Genomic DNA, 21,895 nt, shown 5'->3' with positions numbered 1-21,895 from the left:
CCCCTCCCCTCCGTCCCGTGTGTGCGGGTAAAATTCCGCAGCGGTTCGCGCGACGCTGCGCTACGAACCTGGCGACCCGAGTTCAATGTCCGCTCACGGCCAACACCCAGTGACGATTATCTGAACCGATCCTGCGCCTCCCCTAGATCGACTCAGTCTCAAACGAGTGCGACGAGAGAGACAAAGGCGGTCGGGCGTGATTTGACCACCCACCTCGTGTGCGGTGCTGGCCTTCATTGATGTCCGTGAACAACACTTGTCCCAACAAGCCGTTAAAAGCTGTACGGGGGACCTTTGTGTATCTCACCTGCACTTCCTGTGTGTGTGTCAGCGTGTGTGTGCGAGGATGTGTGTCACATTCCTCTGCGAGTGTTGAGTTCTCTAACCTCCCCTCCCTTACTGCCCCCCGCCCCCCACCTTCACCCCGTCCGTTCAGGTGTCACGCACTTGGTGTCTGTAGGAGATGAAAGAGGGCACTCAGGATGAAGGCGCCCAGTGAGTCGTGGAGATTCATCAGATTGTCGGAATGCTTTGATGTGGATTTAAGAATCCCCGCGTGGCGCAGCATACATTTACATCGAGTGGAACGCTCCTGGGGTGGAACACACCTGGAGGTGGAGCACACCTGGTGTGAGACACACCTGGGGTGGGGAACACCTGGGGTGGAACACACCGGAAGGTGGAACACACCTGGGGTGGAGCAAACCTGGAGGTGGAACACACCTGGGGTGGAGCACACCTGGAGGTGGAACACACTTGGGGTGGAGCACACCTGGAGGTGGAGCACACCTGGAGGTGGAACACACCTGGGGTGGAGCACACCTGGAGGTGGAGCACACCTGGGGTGGAGCACACCTGGAGGTGGAACACACCTGGAGGTGGAACACACCTGGGGTGGGGAACACCTGGTGTGAGACACACCTGGGGTGGAGCAAACTTGGGGTGGAGCACACCTGGAAGTGGAGCACACCTGGGGTGGAGCACACCTGGGCTGGAGCACACCTGGAGTGGGGAACACCTGGGGTGGGGAACACCTGGTGTGAGACACACCTGGAGGTGGAGCACACCTGGGGTGGAGCACACCTGGGGTGGAGCACACCTGGGGTGGAGCACACGTGTCGTCATCTCATACCCCAAGAGCCATCACACGCGATGTCATCACATGCCCCACAGGACCTTATGGTGCGTAGCGCAGTCTATTATTCAATGTCTTTGGCCTCTATATTTATGCTGTGAAGAAGAACCGTTGGCCGAAACGTTTTTATTGAGGAATGTGTTGCTTTCTTTTGTTATTATCTGTGCTTGTGCATCACCGTCAGCGCAGCGTCACACATACACACACACACCTGCCGTGATTCCACTCACCTGAGACCATCACACCTGGCATCATTACCTCCGATTAGCTCGGTTGTCTACATTCGGTGCGAATGAAGTTCTACATACATCATCACGCACCTGAGATCATCGCACACCTGGCATCATGATCACACACCTGGGACCATCACACACCTGGCATCATCATCACACATCTGAGACCATAACACAGCTTCTGTGGTTACACAGCACTGCCCAAGGCCCACACCTGGCACCATCGCACGCACGCACGCACGCCTGCTCTGCTCTCTCCCATGTCTGCCCCACATGTCCCCACGTGTGTGCGTGTCTCTCTCTCTCTCCCGCAGTAGTCTCCTAGCGCCGCCACCTGCCCGGGGAGTGTGCAAAGGAGCGAGACGCACACGCATTTGCCTGTCAATGAAGGGCCCCAGCTGATAGCGATCTGTGAGTGATCGCAGGCACTCAAGATTTTACTTGAAGATGACCATGGGGCGCGGACCGAGGGACCCTACGTTCTCACCCAGTATTATGTAATACATCACAAAGGGGTTGTTTTCCCGAGAGAGGCAGAACGATGAAGATGCCATAGTGGCCAAGATTGCTGATGCGACCACACGCTTTATTGGCATCGATTGGTACCCCTCCGCCGGATTCCGCAGTTTCTGGTGCACGGGACCTGTCCGAATAGTCCGCACACACCGTCTCTGCCCGTTGTCAGACTCGCATAGAGATCCATAGACTCACAGAGAAACCCATAGACAAACACACAGACCTACAGAATCGAACAGGGACATAGAGACTCACACAGAGCCACAGACTCACGGAGAATCATAGTTTCACAGATAGACCCCCATACTCACACAGAGAGCCATTGACTCAATCAGTCTCATCGACTTATACGAAGCCACAGACTCACACGGAGAGACCACGAAATGCGGCGTCAGTCTCCACCACCACCTGGCCTCTGGCCTTCTCTTGCCCTGGGTCGAGGACTTATGCCGTGGTTTGCGGGCTATGAGGTGCTCTGGAAATTAAGAAATGAAGACGCCCCCCCCCCACACTCGTGTACGGTGTCAGCGAAGTCACAGCGCTGGCCACGCACGGCTACTGGAGTATAAGACGCACCCCCAACAGGTGGAGAGATGCTGATGGTTGATGATGGTGGTGAAGATGATCATGACGCAAATTGCGATCACATTGATAACCGATGACGTTGACAGAGATGACGATGTTGTAGGAAAGCCCTGCACGCGTCAGGTGACCAGAGCAGTCTCGCCACGGTGATGGGCGATGTGATGTATAGGTGATGGGTGATGTGATGTGTAAGTGATGTGTAAGTGATGGGTGATGTGTAATTGATGGGTGATATGATGGGTGATGTGTAAGTGATGGGTGATGTGTAAGTGATGTGTAAGTGATGGGTGATGTGATGGGTGATGTGTAAGTGATGTGTAAGTAATGGGTGATGTGATGTGTAAGTGATGTGTAAGTGATGGGTGATGTGATGGGTGATGTGATGGGTGATGTGATGGGTGATGTGTAAGTGATGGGTGATGTGATGGGTGATGTGTAAGTGATGGGTGATGTGTAAGTGATGTGTGATGGGCGATGTGTAAGTGATGTGTAAGTGATGGGTGATGTGATGGGTGATGTGACACAACTCGTGGATTGTTGCATCGCGGGCTTCGGGATGACTTCACCCGTCTGACCCGCCTCGACTGGACCTCTGTGAGAAAGAGCTTTACAGCTCCGCGGATTCCTCCAGCGCAAGTGCAGATCGTGGTTCTGGGTCGATCGTGACGGAAGCGCAACGGCCATGCGAGTTCAATGCTTGGTGGGGGAGTTGATGGCGGAGCACGAGGAGGAGGAGGATGAGGAGGAGGGGGAGGAGGAGGGGGGGCCGTGGTGTTGACGAAGCCCAAGGAGACGTCCCCGGACTCGGCGCCCCCTGCCCGGGCCCCAAGGGTCGCGTCGCCAAGCGGCGGGCGGGCACGGGGAGGCCTTCATCCAGCAGTGGATTGGTCGTGGTTGGTGATGGTCGGCGTCAGGGGAGGCGCCTCGCCGACACCCTGCACCCCGCACTGGCGCCGCACAGCCTCAGCAGCGCTCCTCACGCCCGCGACCTCCACTCGACTCAGAACCCGCACCCTTGACCCCTGGTCCTCATACCCCGAATCCTTACACCCCAGTTCCTCCGGACCCCTGATCCCTGTTCACCAGTCCCCAGATCCCCGATCCTCAGACCCCTGTTGTCCAAATTCCTCAGACCCCTCATCCCCAATTCTCGGACCCCTGCTCTATATTCCCTTGGTCCCCCTCCCCCCAGAACTCCCCGATTCCCAGACCCTGAATCCCCTGATCACATTTTCAGACCCCTCAGTTTCTACAGACCCCTGATCCGCAACCCCTCACTTTTGATCTGAGCCCCTCTCCTCCGATCTCTGCCCCCCAGACCCCAACCCCCCTCCCCCGATCTCCGCCCCCAGACCCCCAACTCCCTTCCCCGATCTCCGCCCCCCAGACCCCCAGACCCCCAACCCCCCTCCCCCGATCTCCGCCCCCCAGACCCCCAACCCCCCTCCCCCGATCTCCGCCCCCAGACCCCCAACTCCCTCCCCCGATCTCCGCCCCCAAGACCCCCAACCCCCTCCCCCGATCTCCGCCCCCCAGACCCCCAACCCCCCTCCCCCGATCTCCGCCCCCCAGACCCCCAACCCCCCTCCCCCGATCTCCGCCCCCCAGACCCCCAACCCCCCTCCCCCGATCTCCGCCCCCCAGACCCCCAACCCCCCTCCCCCGATCTCCGCCCCCCAGACCCCCAACCCCCCCAGACCCCCCTCCCCCCTCCCTAATCCCCCCAGAGGCCCCGGGCCCCGTCCCCCAGACCCCCAACCCCCTCCCGCCTCGCGCGCCATTGAGGAAGCGCGGAGCAGGAAGCGGCGCGCGGCGCGGGGGAGACGACGCGCGTGGAGCCCTGTGGCTAGACCCCGCCGGACCCCCAATCCAAGACCCCGTAACCAAGACTCGCGGGCCCCCCAGCCTCCGTACCCCCTTCAGCCGGGCCCCCTCGGCCCCACAACTTCGGTGACAAAAACTTCGCCAAACCCCGAGCGGCGCAGCCCGGCAGCCACAACTCAGCGGACCCCGGATCGAGGGGACCCCCGACTTCCAAGGGCCCCTGTGGTCATAGATCCCCGTCGTACCCCGAGACTGGGACCCCTGCAAAGTCGACTCCCCTCGCACCCGAATCTCTTACCCCGGATCGAGGGGACCCGACTACTGGACGTCGGAACCCCGAATCCGGAGCTATCCCCTCGGACCAGCAGACGCAGTCGGACCCCGGATCGAGGACCCCGGTGAGTCTCTCCCCTCTCGGGCCCCAGGGGCCCCAGGGGCCCCAGGGACCCCGGTGCTCGGGCCGGGGCCCCTCTCGGATAAGTCGACGAGCCCCAGGGGGTCCTGAGGGACCCTTGCCGGAGCCGTCTGAGATGTTTGGGGACTCTTGGGGTCCTGAGGGACCCTTTGCGGATCACAGGCATCAGTTGTCTCGGGGGTCCCCCCCCCTGGGGGTCGGGGAGACGGCGATCGCTGGGGTCTACGGCTCTGTGTGGTGTCCTGGGGAACAGGGGACCCCCTTGGGATCAAGGGGACCCCGTTGGGATCAAGGGGACGCTCGTGGTTTATTGGGGTCGGTTGTGTGGGGGTTGCTGTACGGACATTGTTAAACTAACAGGGAACAGGAACCCCCCGATCATCGCGGCGGCCGTTGTGGTCCCAGAGTCTGCCTGGGCCCCTCTTAGAACCCCTGACAACCGGGGTCCCGAGTCGGGGTCTGGGGATGTCGGTCGTCAGGGCTGGGAGCGAAGTATTTCGCGAGGAGATGAGAGAGGACGTCTCGGCCTCGTGGGCCCATCATCACGCGAGGCGGTGAAAGCCTGTACTGTACTGTACCACTCGCTGACTGGACGTGCAGAGGGCGGGAGGCTGTGAACGAGATTGCTGAGTTACTGAGTTTGAATGAGTGCGGTCGGCTGTGCATGCGTGTGACGCATGGGGCGAGCATGAGGTGACACGGAGTGTGGGACAAAAGCTGAAACAGTTGCACGCAGTGCAGCAGGGGTTCTTGATTCCATTTGTGTGGAACTTTAGGGCTAGTTATTGGTCAAATATCCCAATGCAGGACCCTCCTGAAAACAAGTCTCAAGACTCGGCGGGACTTTGTGTAAATGAAGCGCATTGCTGTGTGTACTGCGGTGCTGACTAATGGGCAAGACTGGTGATGGAATGGCAGCCAAAGGAGGGAACGACAACTCAGGTGGCACAGTTGCTGCTCTAATTCATAGACGCTGTCTCAGTATTACCCTTGCCACTACCGTCATCACAAGCATCACCATCCAGCCTTGACTCTCATCACAATCCTCATCCTTACCATCACTATTTCCCATCACTACCATCAACATCACCCATTACCACCACAATTACTACCATCCCCATTGACTTTATCACCACACTGGCCACTACCCCAGTCCCCTCACCGACGCGGTTGAGGGGTAGGAGAATTAACTCTAGACTTGAAACCACATTCATTGCATCGGTAAGCAAAATTAGGAAACGGATGTAGTCCGTTTCAACATTGAGATAACGGTTGCTGTGCATTCTCTTGAGATGCAAACTCAAGTCCAGGGCCAAGACCTTCCTATTCTCCTACCTGTGACTGACCACCTCTCTACCAATAAATATTCCCACTGTTTCAATACAACATTTTTAGATTTGGGACATTTAGACACTGTGTTCACCCGCATTTTTCTCTAACGTGTCTGTGTTTCTGTGGTGTCTGTGTCCCCCTGCTTGCTTCAGGACCGGACACAGGACAGGGCGGCAGAAAGGGGCAGCAGTGGGGGACACCTTGTGGGCACCATGCCGCGTTTACAAGGGGTCGGGGCCGACTCCTACCAGTTCAGTGTGGTGAGTATCATGGCACATGGTGCCACGCCACCTCATACCACGTAATGTCACACCACCACACCAAGCCACATCAAATTCTAAATGATGTCAAACCGTACCGTGCCACAACTTATCATGACATGCCACACGATGGCACACCTTGCCACGTCACCAAGCCACGTCGCCCTGACTAATGAGAAAATGAGTGGACTTGGGCAGGACATATCATGGCCTGAAGGGATGATGGGTGCTGGTAAAGACTTATAATGCAGTGGTAGCCAAAGCATGAAATGTGCCAAAGATAGAGCCATGAAATAAACTCATGAGCGGGTGCATCGCTAGCCCGTGAGAGATGGCGTCAACTTGGCGAGGGCTTCATTCAGAAGTGGATAGACCGTGGCAAATGGCGATGATGTCACTGTGGGACATGCACCCGTGCCCCGCTGTGGGTCCCCTTGGTGATAGCACGTCCGAATGCGTGCGCCACAGCCGGTGGTGACGGGGAGACCCTGGGAATCCCTGAGACGCCACCGCGACGATCGGTCGGGGCAGCTGCCGGCACGTCTGACTGCCCGCCCGTGCGCCTTCTGAAAAATGATTTTTCATGAGCACGAGAGGCCATTAATATCGAGAATAGCCTCTTCAATGAACGACCCATTCCAAGAAGACCAAAAGTAACAATGATTAATTCTAACAGTTGTAACTTGTGACAGGAAATAAAATACAGAATTAAAAAGATGTAGCTCAGCAAAAGAGTTACGAGGAACAAGATGGGGAAGATTAAAGAAAACGTTCGGAAAATAAAATTAATACGACGGCCATCTTTCTGTCGACAACAAAATGTGCCCCCCGTTGCTGTAGAGCATCTTCAGTCACATTCACAAGGGCATGCCGCGCGACTCGCAGGGACGATGGCTGCTGGCGTGAACAACTGCTGAGTAGCAGCCAAACTCGGGAAAGCGCCCGAGTTGACCGCGGCTGTGAAGCGCGGAGGTCTGCTGTCGTGCGGGCGCTGGGGGTATCGCCGACTTGGGGAGGCCTTCATCCAGGAGGGGATTGATCACGGATGCCGATTATGGTGACTGATACGTAAGAGATGTATGGTAATTATATGGAAAAGTATTAAGGGTGGCGGGGTGACAGTGGTGGCAAAGGAGACACGGGCAGGTGGTTGGGGAGGATCAATGCTGCCATTCACCTGCGTGCGTGTATGCACGTGGCCTCAAAGTGCACCTGGCCTGGCACAGGCGTCGCGGTGACGTCACCGTCACTTGGTGGCGAATGGCGGGTATTGGTGTCGGTGTACGTCTGTGTGTGCGTGTGCATATGCCTGGCAAATGGGCACGAGAGCGTGGGCGGGCGGGATGCGGTGAGGCAGAGTGTGTGCGTCATACACTCACCAACACACAAAGTGCCAAATTCGAGAGCATGTAAGTAAGAGTGAGAAGGCATTAAGTTGCACGTGAGATCAGTTCTACTTCCACACCCCGCGTGTGGTTGGGGAGGGCGTGTGGACATGGTGTATCAGGTGAGTTTAATTTTGGATTCAGTTGTGTATGAGTTATGGCTGTGTTGGTATTGTGTAACCGGTGAGACGGTGTTGTGTAAAGTGAAGTTGTGTTGACATGGTGTTCCAGGTGAGTTTAGTTTTGCTGTGTATGAGTCGAGGTGCGAGTACAGGCACTGTGTAACAGATGATCCTGTTGTTGGGTCCCGGTGTATTATCACCGTGTGCCACGTGAGATTAATTATTTACCCGGTGAGATGCTGTTACGAGCACAACACGAGTAGCGATAACCACAACAATATCTATATACATTTTGATTTAAATTTTGATTTAAAGCTTTCGTGACTGCAGGGATTCATATTCTTGGTTCTTTCGGTAAAGTCACGTAGAAGGGAATTAATAAAATAATATAAATATAATATCTATATAGCCAGGTGAATCTCCTCTGGGACTGAGTCGTTTTCAAGAGAGACCGTGACACAATGCTAAAGCTAAATCGGAACACAGCAGAGGGATCTCGGGAGTCCAAGATGGTGTGCATCAGACACGGACACGACGATTGCGTGCGATTCGAGCAAATCTATTGTGAAAACAAAGCCCGCCGCTCTGTCTCATTAACGTGAGTATGGCCACCGTTTCTCGACAGCTTCTTCACTTCCAGTTCAGACGATCATTCATTTAGCCCTGACCAGGCATCGAGCTCGGGATGCCGGCTTTAGTAGAGCAGTGCGCCAAACACTGCGCTGCCACCCCCGCCAATTTGGAGTTATCATCACCATCAGCAGCAGAAGCAGCCATGACCAACTCACTGCTGGATTAAGGCCGCCCCAGGCCATCGCCACCTCTCACGATCCTTGCGATGTGACGATCCACCCAGGAGCGCCTGCACGCGTTCCGGTTCATATCGCATCTAATGCAACCTTATTTCACGACGCAGCCCCAGTCCGTGAGACGTACATCACAGCGGCAGAGAAGCTGTGTTTATTTCATCGTGTACAATATCATGCACCGTAAAAATCACGTTTCAGATTAAAAATTGTAGAAACAGGTCTTGTGTGTGCACACGGGTATGCCCGTATCGTGTGTGTTTGTGCATAAATATTTACGGTATAAATATAATCTGGGGTGTCTGCCAAGTGTGGAGACACACCTTGGGCGTGACACATGCACTTGAGCCACACCTGGAGTCGACAGCCACACCTGGAGGTTACGCACAATCCGGACCGGAGCAGGCGTTGTGACGGAGTAGATCCCCCTGCTCCCCGCCCCTCCCTTCCGCTCACCAGGTACCTCACCAGGTGTGCCACAAGCTGGTGGTGAAAGTGCTGAGGGCCGAAAATGTGACCAAAGGGCGCCTGGGTGACATGAGTGAGTCGAGGGTGGCACTTCACACCTGCAACTCACCCCACACCTTAACCACTCATCCCTCCACATTCGCCAAGATGCGTTGTCCACCCCTGTTGTCGCCACTTGCCTCCTGTACTCACCCTCACCAGCCACCACCAACGCTTACCCCTCACCGCTTCTCTGCTCGCCACCCACCCCTCATTACTCACCTCACTCTCTTCGCTCACCACTCACCCTCCCCACTCTTCACGACCTCCCTCTGTCATATCACTCCCATGCGAGCCGTGTTTGTGTAATCCCTTTAGCGGAGTAACCGACCGATAATTACTTACGTTCGCACGGCATTGTGGGGCAGTCGTAACACGGTGTGCCTCGGGTTTGATTCCTGACTTGGTCCGTTTGCTGCATCGGTGTCTTGCGGGTTCTCCAGTTTCCTTTCAAAGCCAAAAGCATTTGTGATTGGTCTTGGCCAAACGTCCCAATGCAGGATCCTCCTGATAAAGATTATTTGGACTCAGTGGGGCTTTCCGGGTAAAGAAGTCATTATCATTATTATTGCAACGTTTACACAACTGAATGTGCGCGTGTGCACACGTGCTTGTGTGCAGTGGACACGCCGGACCCGTACGTGGTGCTGGACATCCGGTTGGCCGCCGACAGCTACAAGCGAACACGTCACCTCGACAATGACGTCAACCCCACGTGGAACGAGAGCTTCGACTTCCTCATCGACCTCAACATGGAAAACATCCTGGAGGCAAGGCCTCCATCGCACCATCGCACCATCACAGGGCATCCGTCTCCGGTTTTCAAAACCTCCAATCTAATCCTGTCCCCTGTGTCGGGTTTTCTAACCTGGTGTCTCATGTAATGCATCTGCTTCCTTCAAACCTTCTGTTGTCCTGGAGCGTAGTGTGGTTGGCCAGGGCACTGGTACAGAGAAGGAAATTTCCCCTTCCCCCCTTCCCTCCCACGGCCCCATTCCCCCCCTCTTCATAGCCTGCCGCCTCGGCCCCCCCGGCCCGTGGAGCCCCGGCCCATGCGGCCCGTGGCCCCAGTGCAATTCAACTGCCTGTGCACTTGATCGCTAGGCCACTGATCTTGCCTGCTGGTGCTCTATGAACTCGTAGCTCCCTTTGCCGTCTACTGCCTCCCTTTTTCTCTACTCCTCCCCCCCCCCCCGTTTTATTTCTGTCTCTTGTCTCATGGCTCCTCTATCTCAGATTTGCCTCTCAACATACAGTTCATTCCCTTCCAGTGTAGGGGGCGATGCTACTGCTCTGCATAATCCCATTTAGACTAATTTGCAGGTAATTTTTCAGCATTGGGATGTTTGGCCGATACCAGTTACTTTGTACGTGTTCCTGAGGAAACCCATGCAGAGCAGGAGGAGAACTTGCAAACTCCACTCACTCACACTGTGCAGAGCAGGGTGAGAACTTGCAAACTCTACTCACTCACTCACACTGTGCAGAGCAGGAGGAGAACTTGCAAACTCCACTCACTCACTCACACTGTGCAGAGCAGGGTGAGAACTTGCAAACTCCACTCACTCACTCAAACTGTGCAGAGCAGGGTGAGAACTTGCAAACTCCACTCACTCACTCACTCACACTGTGCAGAGCAGGGTGAGAACTTGCAAACTCCACTCACTCACTTACACTGTGCAGAGCAGGGTGAGAACTTGCAAACTCCACTCACTCACTCACTCACACTGTGCAGAGCAGGGTGAGAACTTGCAAACTCCACTCACTCACTCACACTCTGCAGAGCAGGGTGAGAACTTGCAAACTTTACTCACTCACTCACACTGTGCAGAGCAGGGTGAGAACTTGCAAACTCCACTCACTCACTCACACTCTGCAGAGCAGGGTGAGAACTTGCAAACTCCACTCACTCACTCACTCACACTGTGCAGAGCAGGGTGAGAACTTGCAAACTCCACTCACTCACTCACTCACACTGTGCAGAGCAGGGTGAGAACTTGCAAACTCCACTCACTCACTCACTCTGTGCAGAGCAGGGTGAGAACTTGCAAACTCCACTCACTCACTCACTCACTTACACTGTGCAGAGCAGGGTGAGAACTTGCAAACTCCACTCACTCACTCACACTGTGCAGAGCAGGGTGAGAACTTGCAAACTCCACTCACTCACTCACACTGTGCAGAGCAGGGTGAGAACTTGCAAACTCCACTCACTCACTCACTTACACTGTGCAGAGCAGGGTGAGAACTTGCAAACTCCACTCACTCACTCACTTACACTGTGCAGAGCAGGGTGAGAACTTGCAAACTCCACTCACTCACTCACTCACTTACACTGTGCAGAGCAGGGTGAGAACTTGCAAACTCCACTCACTCACTCACACTGTGCAGAGCAGGGTGAGAACTTGCAAACTCCACTCACTCACTCACACTGTGCAGAGCAGGGTGAGAACTTGCAAACTCCACTCACTCACTCACTTACACTGTGCAGAGCAGGGTGAGAACTTGCAAACTCCACTCACTCACTCACTTACACTGTGCAGAGCAGGGTGAGAACTTGCAAACTCCACTCACTCACTCACTTACACTGTGCAGAGCAGGGTGAGAACTTGCAAACTCCACTCACTCACTCACACTGTGCAGAGCAGGGTGAGAACTTGCAAACTCCACTCACTCACTCACTCACACTGTGCAGAGCAGGGTGAGAACTTGCAAACTCCACTCACTCACTTACACTGTGCAGAGCAGGGTGAGAACTTGCAAACTCCACTCACTCACTCACACTGTGCAGAGCAGGGTGAGAACTTGCAAACTCCACTCACTCACTCACACTCTGCAGAGCAGGGTGAGAACTTGCAAACTCCACTCACTCACTCACTCACACTGTGCAGAGCAGGGTGAGAACTTGCAAACTCCACTCACTCACTCACACTGTGCAGAGCAGGGTGAGAACTTGCAAACTCCACTCACTCACTCACACTGTGCAGAGCAGGGTGAGAACTTGCAAACTCCACTCACTCACTCACACTCTGCAGAGCAGGGTGAGAACTTGCAAACTCCACTCACTCACTCACTCACACTGTGCAGAGCAGGGTGAGAACTTGCAAACTCCACTCACTCACTCACTCACACTGTGCAGAGCAGGGTGAGAACTTGTGAGCCCCACTCACTCACTCACACTGCAGAGCAGGGTGAGAACTTGCAAACTCCACTCACTCACTCACTTACACTGTGCAGAGCAGGGTGAGAACTTGTGAGCTCCACTCACTCACTCACACTGTGCAGAGCAGGGGGAGCACTTGCGAGCTCAGCACAAGCGCCCGAGTCCAATTTGGCGAGAGTCTCACCGCAAGTCTCACCGCGAGTGTCACCGTGGCGCTGCCGCCCAGGTGTTGCCACGTTCATCACCTCCATCCCCACCGTCCTCACGCAGGTGACGCTCATGGACGCCAACTACACGGTGGACGAGAAGCTCGGCTCGCAGAACTGTAACCTGCGGGGGTTTCTCCACGAGGGGCAGAGCTACCCACTCACCCTCACCTTCAACAAGGTGGGGGTCCCCAACCACCGCCCCCCCCCCCTGGGGGCCCCCCGCCACCCTCCTCTGCCGCCATTACCTGGCAGGCCCTGCACCCCTCAAGAGCAATGAGTAGGCATCGAGTTATCAGCTGCACTTCAATCCGCTGCTGGATGAAGGCCTTCCCGAGCCGTCTACGTTTCTCATCGTTACGTGGGTGGACTCATGTGCGCAAGAATACATTTACTACTAATGCAATCCGTATGAAAGTTGTAAGCCAGTGGTGTGTTCATCGAACGGAGCCGATGGAACTGTAGAGGCAAGACGCGCTGCGCGAAAGAGACGATAGAGGCGCGACGACCGTGACAGATCTGTTTTATTGGACTGTGAGCCTGGACGATCCATCGCATTCCAAGAGGAATAAGTTTTACAAGCCGAGTAACGAGCCGCGTGTGTAAACCGAGACCACCGACCCCCACGTTTCCCGTTGATGGGCCGAGCGGGGCGCGTGCTGATGCTCGTGCCCCGTGTTCTCTTTCAGGTCACCAAAGTTTACCTGGAGCTGCACCTGGAAGTCTGGTGAGTGGCGTCCCTCGGCGTGCGTGCCGGCGCGTTAGCGAGGACCGACTGAGGCCGGCGTGTCAGCCGAGTGGCCAACAGCAGCACCACGCCGGGTACTCTTCTAAGGAGAGGCCCAGGACCGGTTCGGATATTTATTCCCTGCCGATGTTAGCCTTGATTAGCGCGGTTGGCTACGTATGGTGCGAAAAGAGTTCAACATACGAGCGGGAAATTGAACGCTGGTCGCCGGGCTCATAGGTGCTCGCTATCGGCGCTCTCCCTAACAGCGTGTCAAAGGCTGTATGGGAGGTGTTTGTGTGTGCGGTGAAACAAGGCGACAACTCGTGCCAGGCGTGCTGCTCGAGTGGTACAGTGGTCAGCGCACCGTGCCAAGAACCCCGGCGACCAGAATTCGATTCCTGCTCACAGCCAACATTGAGTGATAAAATATTTGAATTGGTCCTGGGTCTTCCTTAAGTCGTCGGTCTAAAAACGAGTACCTGGTGCAGCGTGTAAGCATCAACACTGGGGAGACGAAGGCAATCGGGCGCAGTGTCGATTACGCTACACCCTCGTGCGCCGTGCCGGCCTTCATTGTCGCTCACTAACGGCACTTTTCCCAACGGTCAGTGAAGGTTATAACCGGGATCTTTGTCTTTGCAGCACCTCGTCAGATCTGCGATTCAGCATCCACTTGTGCCAGGAGGAGAGCGAGTTCCGGGCGAGGAGGAAGGAGAAGGTGTTTGAGAGCATCAAGAAGCTGCTGGGCCCGGAGCGAGCACCCCGGTCCCACCGAGAGGTTCCCAGCACCCCAATCCTGCACCCTCAACACAGAGACGCACACTCACAACACACTCGCACATACACTCGTGCAGCACGCACACATACACGTATACACACACACACACACTGCGGCCCAGCATGGTGCCGGAAACCCATTGTTTGCCATGCCGGACTTAATAGGCACTTGCCCCAACAGTCTGATAAAGGCTACACGGAGGATCCATGTCTCTGACCCCAGGTCCCCACGGTGGCTGTGCTGGGCTCGGGCGGGGGGTTCCGCGCCATGACAGCCATGGCCGGGGTCTTCAAGGCGCTGCAGGAGTCGGGGGTCCTCGACTGCACCACCTACGTGGCAGGGCTCTCCGGCTCCTCCTGGCAAGTGCCGAGCCGCACGCCCCGCCGCCTACTTTGATGTCCACTCGCATACCCATCTACTCCTTTATCCATCGCTTACTCCCTCCACTCGCTCACCCCTGCAGCTATCCACACACCCACACAACTGACCTTGCACTCACCTACTCATACTCACCTACTAACCCACTCATGCAGCCTGGCCACCCACTCACCTGCCCACCCATCCGCAGGTACCTGTCCACGCTGTTCTCGCACCCGGAGTGGCCGCGCAAGCCAGTGTGGGAGGTCAACCAGGAGGTGAAGGTGTCCGCGAGCCACTCGCGCTTCTACCTGCTGCGCCCACAGAGCCTGCGCCGCTATGTGGAGGCGCTCTGGAAGAAGAAGCGCTTGGGCCAGCCCGTCACCTTCACCGACGTCTTCGGCCTGCTCATCGGGGAGACGCTCATCCCCAACGTACGCTCTCCCGTCCAGCCGTCCATCGCTACGACTGTACATTCATCCGTTTGTTCATCCACTTGTCAGTCCATCCACTTGTCAGTCCATCCATCTCCCCGTCTATCCAACCTCTGCGTCCCAGCGTGTAAGGGGCTAGGGGCGTGGTGGTGGTGGTGGTGCAGTGCGACGTGAACCCGGCCGCCTCGCGGCCCTCGACCCCCGTGGGTGTTAAGGGGCCGTCCAATTGTGCAGAGGATGCAGGGGAAGCTGTCGGACATGAAGCGCGCGGTGCAGGGGGCGGACACCCCGCTGCCCCTCATCACCTGCCTGCACGTCAAGCCGGACGTGTCGGAGATCATCTACGCCGGTCAGCACGCAGCCCCCTGTCCTAGCAGCCCTTACCCTGCCCTTGTCCCCAGCTGGCCCTGCCCTGCCCCCACCCCAGCTGATCATCTTGCGACCATGCCCCCCCTGCCCTCAGCACTGGCCCCAGGCATGCCCTAGCTGACGCCGTTGACCGATGATCTTGCCTTTGCCGACCCTTTGTACCCGCGCGTGTGTACATCTGCGTACGCGCGCGTACACCCGTGTACCCGCACGGCGCAGACTGGGTGGAGTTCAGCCCGTTTGAGATCGGGATGGCCAAGTACGGCACGTTCATGCGCCCCGAGCTCTTCGGCAGCAAATTCTTCAAGGGCATTGCGGTGCGAAAGTACGAGGAATACCCCCTGCATTTCCTCATGGGTGAGTGGCACCGACTCTCGCGTCACCTCCGCTCACCTCCCATCTGCGCCCGCCCACCCCTCTCCGGGTGTGCCGCGAGTGATGCCGGGCGTTCGGTGTGCCGCAGGAGTGTGGGGCAGCGCCTTCTCCATCCTCTTCAACCGCGTCTTTCAGCTCGGAGACAAAGGCGAGTGCAAGACCACGATGGAGGAGGAGATAGGTAAGCATCGCACCACACAGCCCGTCACACCACATGGCACACACCTCCCTGCATTCCACTACATAGCACTGCACCAACAGTGCCACACCACAGGGCACAGCCCACCGCACCATGCTGGTAGACTGGAGTCGGTGGTACGTGACTAGTAGTAGACACAGTCATAGTGAGAGGACATACTGGATGTGGTGTGCTGGGCGTGGAAATATATTCCGGGTCGCCGACACAAACAGACCGCGGCTGAAATTGATCCCTGGGAATGGGCGCCTACAGATGCTGTACGAGGTGAACGTTGCACTGTTGTTGAGGTTGGTGTGACGGCGTGCTGTGTTATGTCGTACATGGGTGGAGTTGTGGCACAGAGGTCAGCGAGCTACATACCTGGTGGCCTGAGTTGGATTCTCGCTCAGGGCCAACGTCAACAATGAATATTTGAACCCGTCCTGGTCCTGGGCCTCCCCTAGGTCAACTCAGCCTTAATGAGTATCTGCTTTCGGTGTGTAAACATCAGCATTGGGGAGACAAAGGTGGCCGAACATGGCGTTGGCTACACCACCTCATGTGCAGAGTTGGCGTTCATCAGGTGCTGCTCGTTAACAGCACTTGCCCGAACAGTTTGTGAAGGCTACACGGGGGACCTTTGTCTTTGTTACGTGCGTCTTACACAGCGAGCCTCACCGTGGAGACCATCACGAGCAAGCAAAGCGCTTCCGACAGCGACGACGAAGATTCCACCGACGGGATGAGTGGCGGCGGCGCCAATGCCGACGAGGTCTCGGAGCAGGCCACGGCCAAGGCCGGTGGCACCGCTGCAGCGGCCGCAGGTGGCGGCGGCGGCGGGAGCTGGGTGGAGCGCATGCTGACCACGCTGGTGGGCGACACGACGCTCTTCACGACGCGCGAGGGGCGCGCCGGCAAAGTTTTCAACTTCATGCGCGGACTCGACCTCACGAACGTCCCCCGCGCCCCCTTCACCCCCGCCTCTGCCGGGGGCAGCCAGCGCGACTACACCGACAACGACGTCGCCGTGGCCGGTGAGGGGCAGCCGCGAGAGAGAGGGAGGTCGGGGGGCGACGGGGAGAGGGTCTGGAGAGAGAGAGAGAGAGAGGGGCAGGGAGGAGTAGGGGCAGTGGAGAGAGAGGCAGGGGGGGGGGGTGAGGAAAGAGGCAGGAAATTGTGCCAAGAAGTGTGAAGGGCCAAAGCCGTTATAATGAGCCCTGTGTAGTTTGCTGCGTGTGCACACACCGTGTTCCCACGTGCCTCTGCCCATCCTACCCGTGCCACGCATGCTGCAAGCACGCCATGTACGCGTGTGCGTGTGGATGATGTGTGCGCGTATGTGTGCGCGTGCGTGTGCGCAGACCCCGAGGAGTTTGGGATGATCTACGAGCCGCTGGACGTGTGCAGCAAGAAGATCCACGTGGTGGACAGCGGCCTGACCTTTAACCTGCCCTTCCCGCTCGTGCTGCGGCCTCAGCGCGGCATCGACCTCATCCTCTCCTTCGACTTCTCGGCGAGGCCCAGCGACTGCAGCCGCCCATTCAAGGTAGGCACCGCACGGCGGCGGCGATAGCAACGGCGGTAGGGACCATTGGGGTGCTGCTGTTGTTGGCGATGGCAACACTGGTGGTGGTCGAGACGACGGGGTTGATAGTGGTGACAATTGCGGTACTGCTGCTATTGGTGACAGCAGCGATGACAGCGCCCATGCCGTTGGTGGTCACGGTGCCGCGGCAACGGTAGCTTCGACGATGGCGTTGCCGCTATTGGCGGCGGCGGCGTTTACCGCAGTTACCGCAGTTACCGACGCGTGGTCTCGCCGGTGCTGGCCGCGCGAGCAGGAGCTGCTGCTGGCGGAGAAGTGGGCGAGGATGCACAAACTGCCGTTCCCGCGCATCGACGAGAACGTGTTTGACCGCGAGGGCCTCAAGGAGTGCTACATCTTCAAGCCGCAGGGCGCCCGCGAGGAGCGGCGTTGCCCCACCATCGTGCACTTCGTCCTCGCCAACATCGACTTCCGCAAGTTCAAGGCACCAGGTGCGCTGGCAGCTTGTGGGGCCCGGGGCCTCGCTCGTCCCCCCTCCGTGCTGGATATGGGGGGAGGGGGGAGGGGCACGGCCGCAGATGTTATCGCAGACAGCGCACTGAACTTGCTATCGCCGAGGTCCCCGGTTCGGTTTGATCTCCCGGCGTGGTGGTTGGCACAACGGTGCACGTTTCTTGAATCTCCACGCCACGCGTGCGCAGTGGCCCCAGCAGCACAAGCTGTGGTGGTTGTTGTACCACTCGCGGTAACCGCATGGGCAAACCCCTGGGGTAAACCCCTGGGGTAAACCCCTGGGGCAAACCCCTGGGGCAAACCCCTGGGGTAAACCCCTGGGGTAAACCCCTGGGGTAAACCCCTGGGGCAAACCCCTGGGGCAAACCCCTGGGGCAAACCCCTGGGGTAAACCCCTGGGTTAAACCCCTGGGGTAAACCCCTGGGGTAAACCCCTGGTTTGCGGCACTATCGAAACGTCGAGAGCATTGCACAACGCCGCGTTTAGCTTGCGAACGGAGAAACGAAGGGGGCTGTCGTGGCGGTGGAGACGGTCAGCTGGAGCATCTCCTCCAGTGGTTGTCAACACAAAACAGCGTAAGCGGTTACACCACAGTTAGGAGATCGGTGGGCTGGGGTAAAATGTGGGTCCCTTCCACCTCTTCCACAAAGTCTGGCCACCATGGTCTTCACGGCTCTGGTGTTCCCAGGGTGAAACATTCCTAAATCCATCCATGGTCCACCCACCGCAGTTTTACATCGGCCAACTGGCCTTTTGGAGTCATAGGGACCCCCTGCCTGGTACAGCAGAGGGTGCGGGTGAGAGGTCAGAGGGTAAAGGTGAGTGCCGTGCCCCCTGCCACTCCGCCCAGGAGTGCCGCGGACCACCAAGGAGGAGATGGATTACGGAGACTTTGACATCTTCGATGACCCGTGCTCCCCGTACTCCACATTCAACTTCCACTACGCGCCCGAGGCCTTCCAGAGGCTACACGACCTCATGGAGTTCAACACCCTCAACAACATCCAGGTGAGACTCAAAATGGTGCTCGCTACAAGGCACCGTGACACACCGCAGATATACACACACAGCCACACACACAGCCACACACACAGCCACACACACAGCCACACACACAGCCACACACACAGCCACACACACAGCCACACACACAGCCACACACACAGCCACACACACAGCCACACACACACACAACAGCTCGCCCCACCCCCGCACAGCCGCATCCGTCCCCCGCCCCCCCCCCATGGCTGCAAGCCCCCACTTGTGGGCAGCAGCAGCAGCACGAGTTTCCGTTCACGTCTCCCGGTCTCCGAGTGGGAGTGAGCGGGCGAGGACAGCAAGGGCAGCTCTCAGAATCTCGGAGTGGAAACACACGGAATTAAACAAACGTAAATTAAAATAACATTCCGCGCGGAGCTCTCCGCGCCACACAGTGCAGACACTCGGCTGGGAAACGCGACGTCCCCGGCAGAGCCGCGACAGTTCCCCTGGAGCGAGGGGGGATGGGGCCGCACGGCCACCGCCACGTTGTTTGTTTTACCTGCGGAGCCATTTTGTTCCTGCAACCACAGCCGTGGCACCTGCCAATAGCAATGGGCACCTACCGGGCTTTGTCAATCCACTGCAGGATGAAGGACTCGGCATGCCGCACTGTTCACTGGGTTGGGGGGCGGGGGGTTGTTTGACCATACTTCACCACGTTGGTCAATGTAGGTTGGGGAAATAGGGCCCCAGGACCGGTTAGGATTGGCACTGGCGTTCCGGTAGCCGGGAGCGAAACTCGCATTGCCAGGTTCATAGCACGCTGCGCCATCGCTCCCTAACCCGCCCTTTGCTCCGCCACCGCTCCTGACGGCCCCCACTCGCCAGGCCATCAAAGACGCCATCGAGCTGAGCATCGACTACCGGCGGCGCAACCCGACGCGCCAGTCGGTGACGCTGGCGGAGCCCGGCGGGGTGCTGCTGCGGCCCATGGACGGCTCGCGCAAGCGGCCGGCGGCCGAGCCCCTCCACAACCTCCTCACCTGACGGCACCGGCAGGGGAAGGGGGTCGCGGCGCCGGCCGCGCGCGAACGAACCGACCGGCGCGGGTGGCCGGACGGGCGTGTGGATGAATGGACTACCGGGTAGACGGGGGGGGAGGGGGGGGGGTGGAATGGCGTACCAAGATGGGCGGGCTGACGCACACATGGACGGACGCACCATTCTCTGTATTATCCGTGGGCACATTATCGAAGTTGTGACAAAACTAAACGTCTCGGCGCACGTGCCGGTCCTATTCTTGAGACGCTCTTCCCTCTCGCGACCGTGACTCAGTGCCCACCGTGACCACAAACATGTTGGAAGTTCGACCCCCTGACAAGCAATACAAACGTGACACGTAGCGAGGTTTTTTTGTTGGGAGAGCCCTCGCCTCCGTGAGGAATGAAGAGTAGCGCGCGGTGCCTTAGGTGTAGCGCGGTGCCTTAGGTGTAGCGCGGTGCCTTAGGTGTAGCGCGGTGCCTTAGGTGTAGCGCGGTGCCTTAGGTGTAGCGCGGTGCCTTAGGTGTAGCGCGGTGCCTTAGGTGTAGCGCGGTGCCTTAGGTGTAGCGCGGTGCCTTAGGTGTAGCGCGGTGCCTTAGGTGTAGCGCAGGGCTGAGGAACGCGGGGCGCTACGCTCCACACGTGGCTTCGGTCGGCCAGCGGGGGGACGCGACGCTGCCTCCGAGTGCGGTCCCAACCGAGGGCTACTTTGACGGTGGTCACACCGCCCGGCACACAATGGCCAAGTCGGTAAATGCTCGTGCGCATTCAATATTTTTGGTCGTGTGAGGTGGTGGAGGGTCCTAACGACACAGATGGTTACATGGCCCATCCCAAAAATACATTCTGAACCAAAGGACATTTAAGGGATGGGTAGGCCGGCGACAGAAGGGATACGCAGGCAGACGGGGCCCGCGCGAGGGAAAGGTCGTCTTACAGAATAGACTCGGCTCTGTAATCAATTTCTAAGCTCATCGACTGTTGCGCGACTATGCGCATATATTGTACGCGATTGGTTAATGTGATCCCGGGATGGATAAACCTTCAGGGCTGCAGATGACACTGTATTTACTTCTGACACGACTATCCTGGATTCCACCCAATTAGCCAGCAAAAACATCCTGGCTGATATCACCGCCATCATCACAACCCCCCCCCCCCCGTACCTCCAAGCCCTTCCGTAGAAGCAAAGGTCGTGTTTGTTATTTGGGGAGATTCCCAACGTCCCCGGCTTACCGCATCTTGTATTCCTCCTCTCGCTCTGGCTGTGGCTACCGGACACATTCCACCGCTTCCAGTGTTACCTGCCCCGCGGAAAACATGTTCGTAAACCTGCATACCACGTCCAGTAGAACTCCCCTTGGCTCTGCCTTCAACAACGTGCAGCCACGTGCCACGCACTCCCGACTTAGCAGCAGCAGCGTGCAACTGAAGCTCCGCAGTTGTGACGCTCATGAGCACGGGGACCAACTGCGCCCTGCTGCCCCCTTCCCCCGTGGCCCTGCCCTGTTGCCCTGCCCCGTGGCCCTGCCCCGTGGCCCTGCCCTGTTGCCCTGCCCCGTGGCCCTGCCCCGTGGCCCTGCCCTGTTGCCCTGCCCCGTGGCGCTGGATGTGCAACGTGCGTCACGTCGCGGGATATTCATTGCGGGATTTTCCACCGGGTTTCCCAAATCCACTGCAGTGAGTCTGTGCGCTCAAGCCGCCGTGGAATTATTGTTAGCTTATTATAATACAAATAATGGGTCAGAAAAACAAGCGCGGTCTTTAAATACACACGCAAGGCATATGTGTCACCTCCCTGTGCTCCCTAGTACTAATGCCTTAGAGAGCGGATACGTTCAGCCTTTTCATTTCCGTTTCTTCAACTTTGCCAATAAAGTAAAAACTTAGAATTGCGTCAGAGCGATCCAAACTGAGTGTGCGTGCGCGTGCGTAACCCACCACCCAAGTGGCAGGCAATAAAAACGTCCTCGTCAGCCGAACGGCAGAGCCAAACTGGGTGCGTGACCACCACCCCCATGAGCCAGCGAGTTGAGACAGTGAGTTGAGACAGCGAGTTCGAGGAGGTGGCGAGGGGGCCTCGTCTCACACAGGAATCGGTCC

The 21,895-nt window shown here is 57.6% G+C and overlaps 1 protein-coding gene across 2 annotated transcripts; it reads left to right on the top strand.

Annotated features, from left to right (window-relative positions):
* The first annotated feature begins 4,566 nt into the window (after positions 1-4,566).
* PLA2G4A (phospholipase A2 group IVA) lies at positions 4,567-21,684 on the top strand. Of its 2 annotated transcripts, XM_078603155.1 has the most exons (17): positions 4,567-4,691; positions 6,193-6,300; positions 9,073-9,154; positions 9,742-9,890; positions 12,554-12,670; positions 13,179-13,216; positions 13,862-13,997; positions 14,220-14,356; positions 14,566-14,788; positions 15,023-15,137; positions 15,377-15,514; positions 15,621-15,713; positions 16,379-16,744; positions 17,072-17,256; positions 17,552-17,747; positions 18,621-18,778; positions 19,640-21,684. In XM_078603155.1, exons 2-17 carry the CDS (start codon positions 6,253-6,255, stop codon positions 19,796-19,798), a joined length of 2,340 nt encoding a protein of 779 aa, XP_078459281.1. In that variant the 5' UTR covers positions 4,567-4,691; positions 6,193-6,252; the 3' UTR covers positions 19,799-21,684. The 2 variants fall into 2 exon arrangements, with proteins under 2 accessions (XP_078459281.1, XP_078459282.1); XM_078603156.1 differs by lacking the exon at positions 17,552-17,747 and having other exon boundaries at positions 19,640-19,760.
* Positions 21,685-21,895: the final 211 nt, after the last annotated feature.

This window comes from Lampetra planeri, chromosome 20, assembly GCF_965212315.1.
Source record: "Lampetra planeri chromosome 20, kcLamPlan1.2.h2, whole genome shotgun sequence".
NCBI classification, from domain to species: domain Eukaryota; kingdom Metazoa; phylum Chordata; class Hyperoartia; order Petromyzontiformes; family Petromyzontidae; genus Lampetra; species Lampetra planeri.
This window is presented reverse-complemented; position numbering and strand designations above follow the sequence as displayed.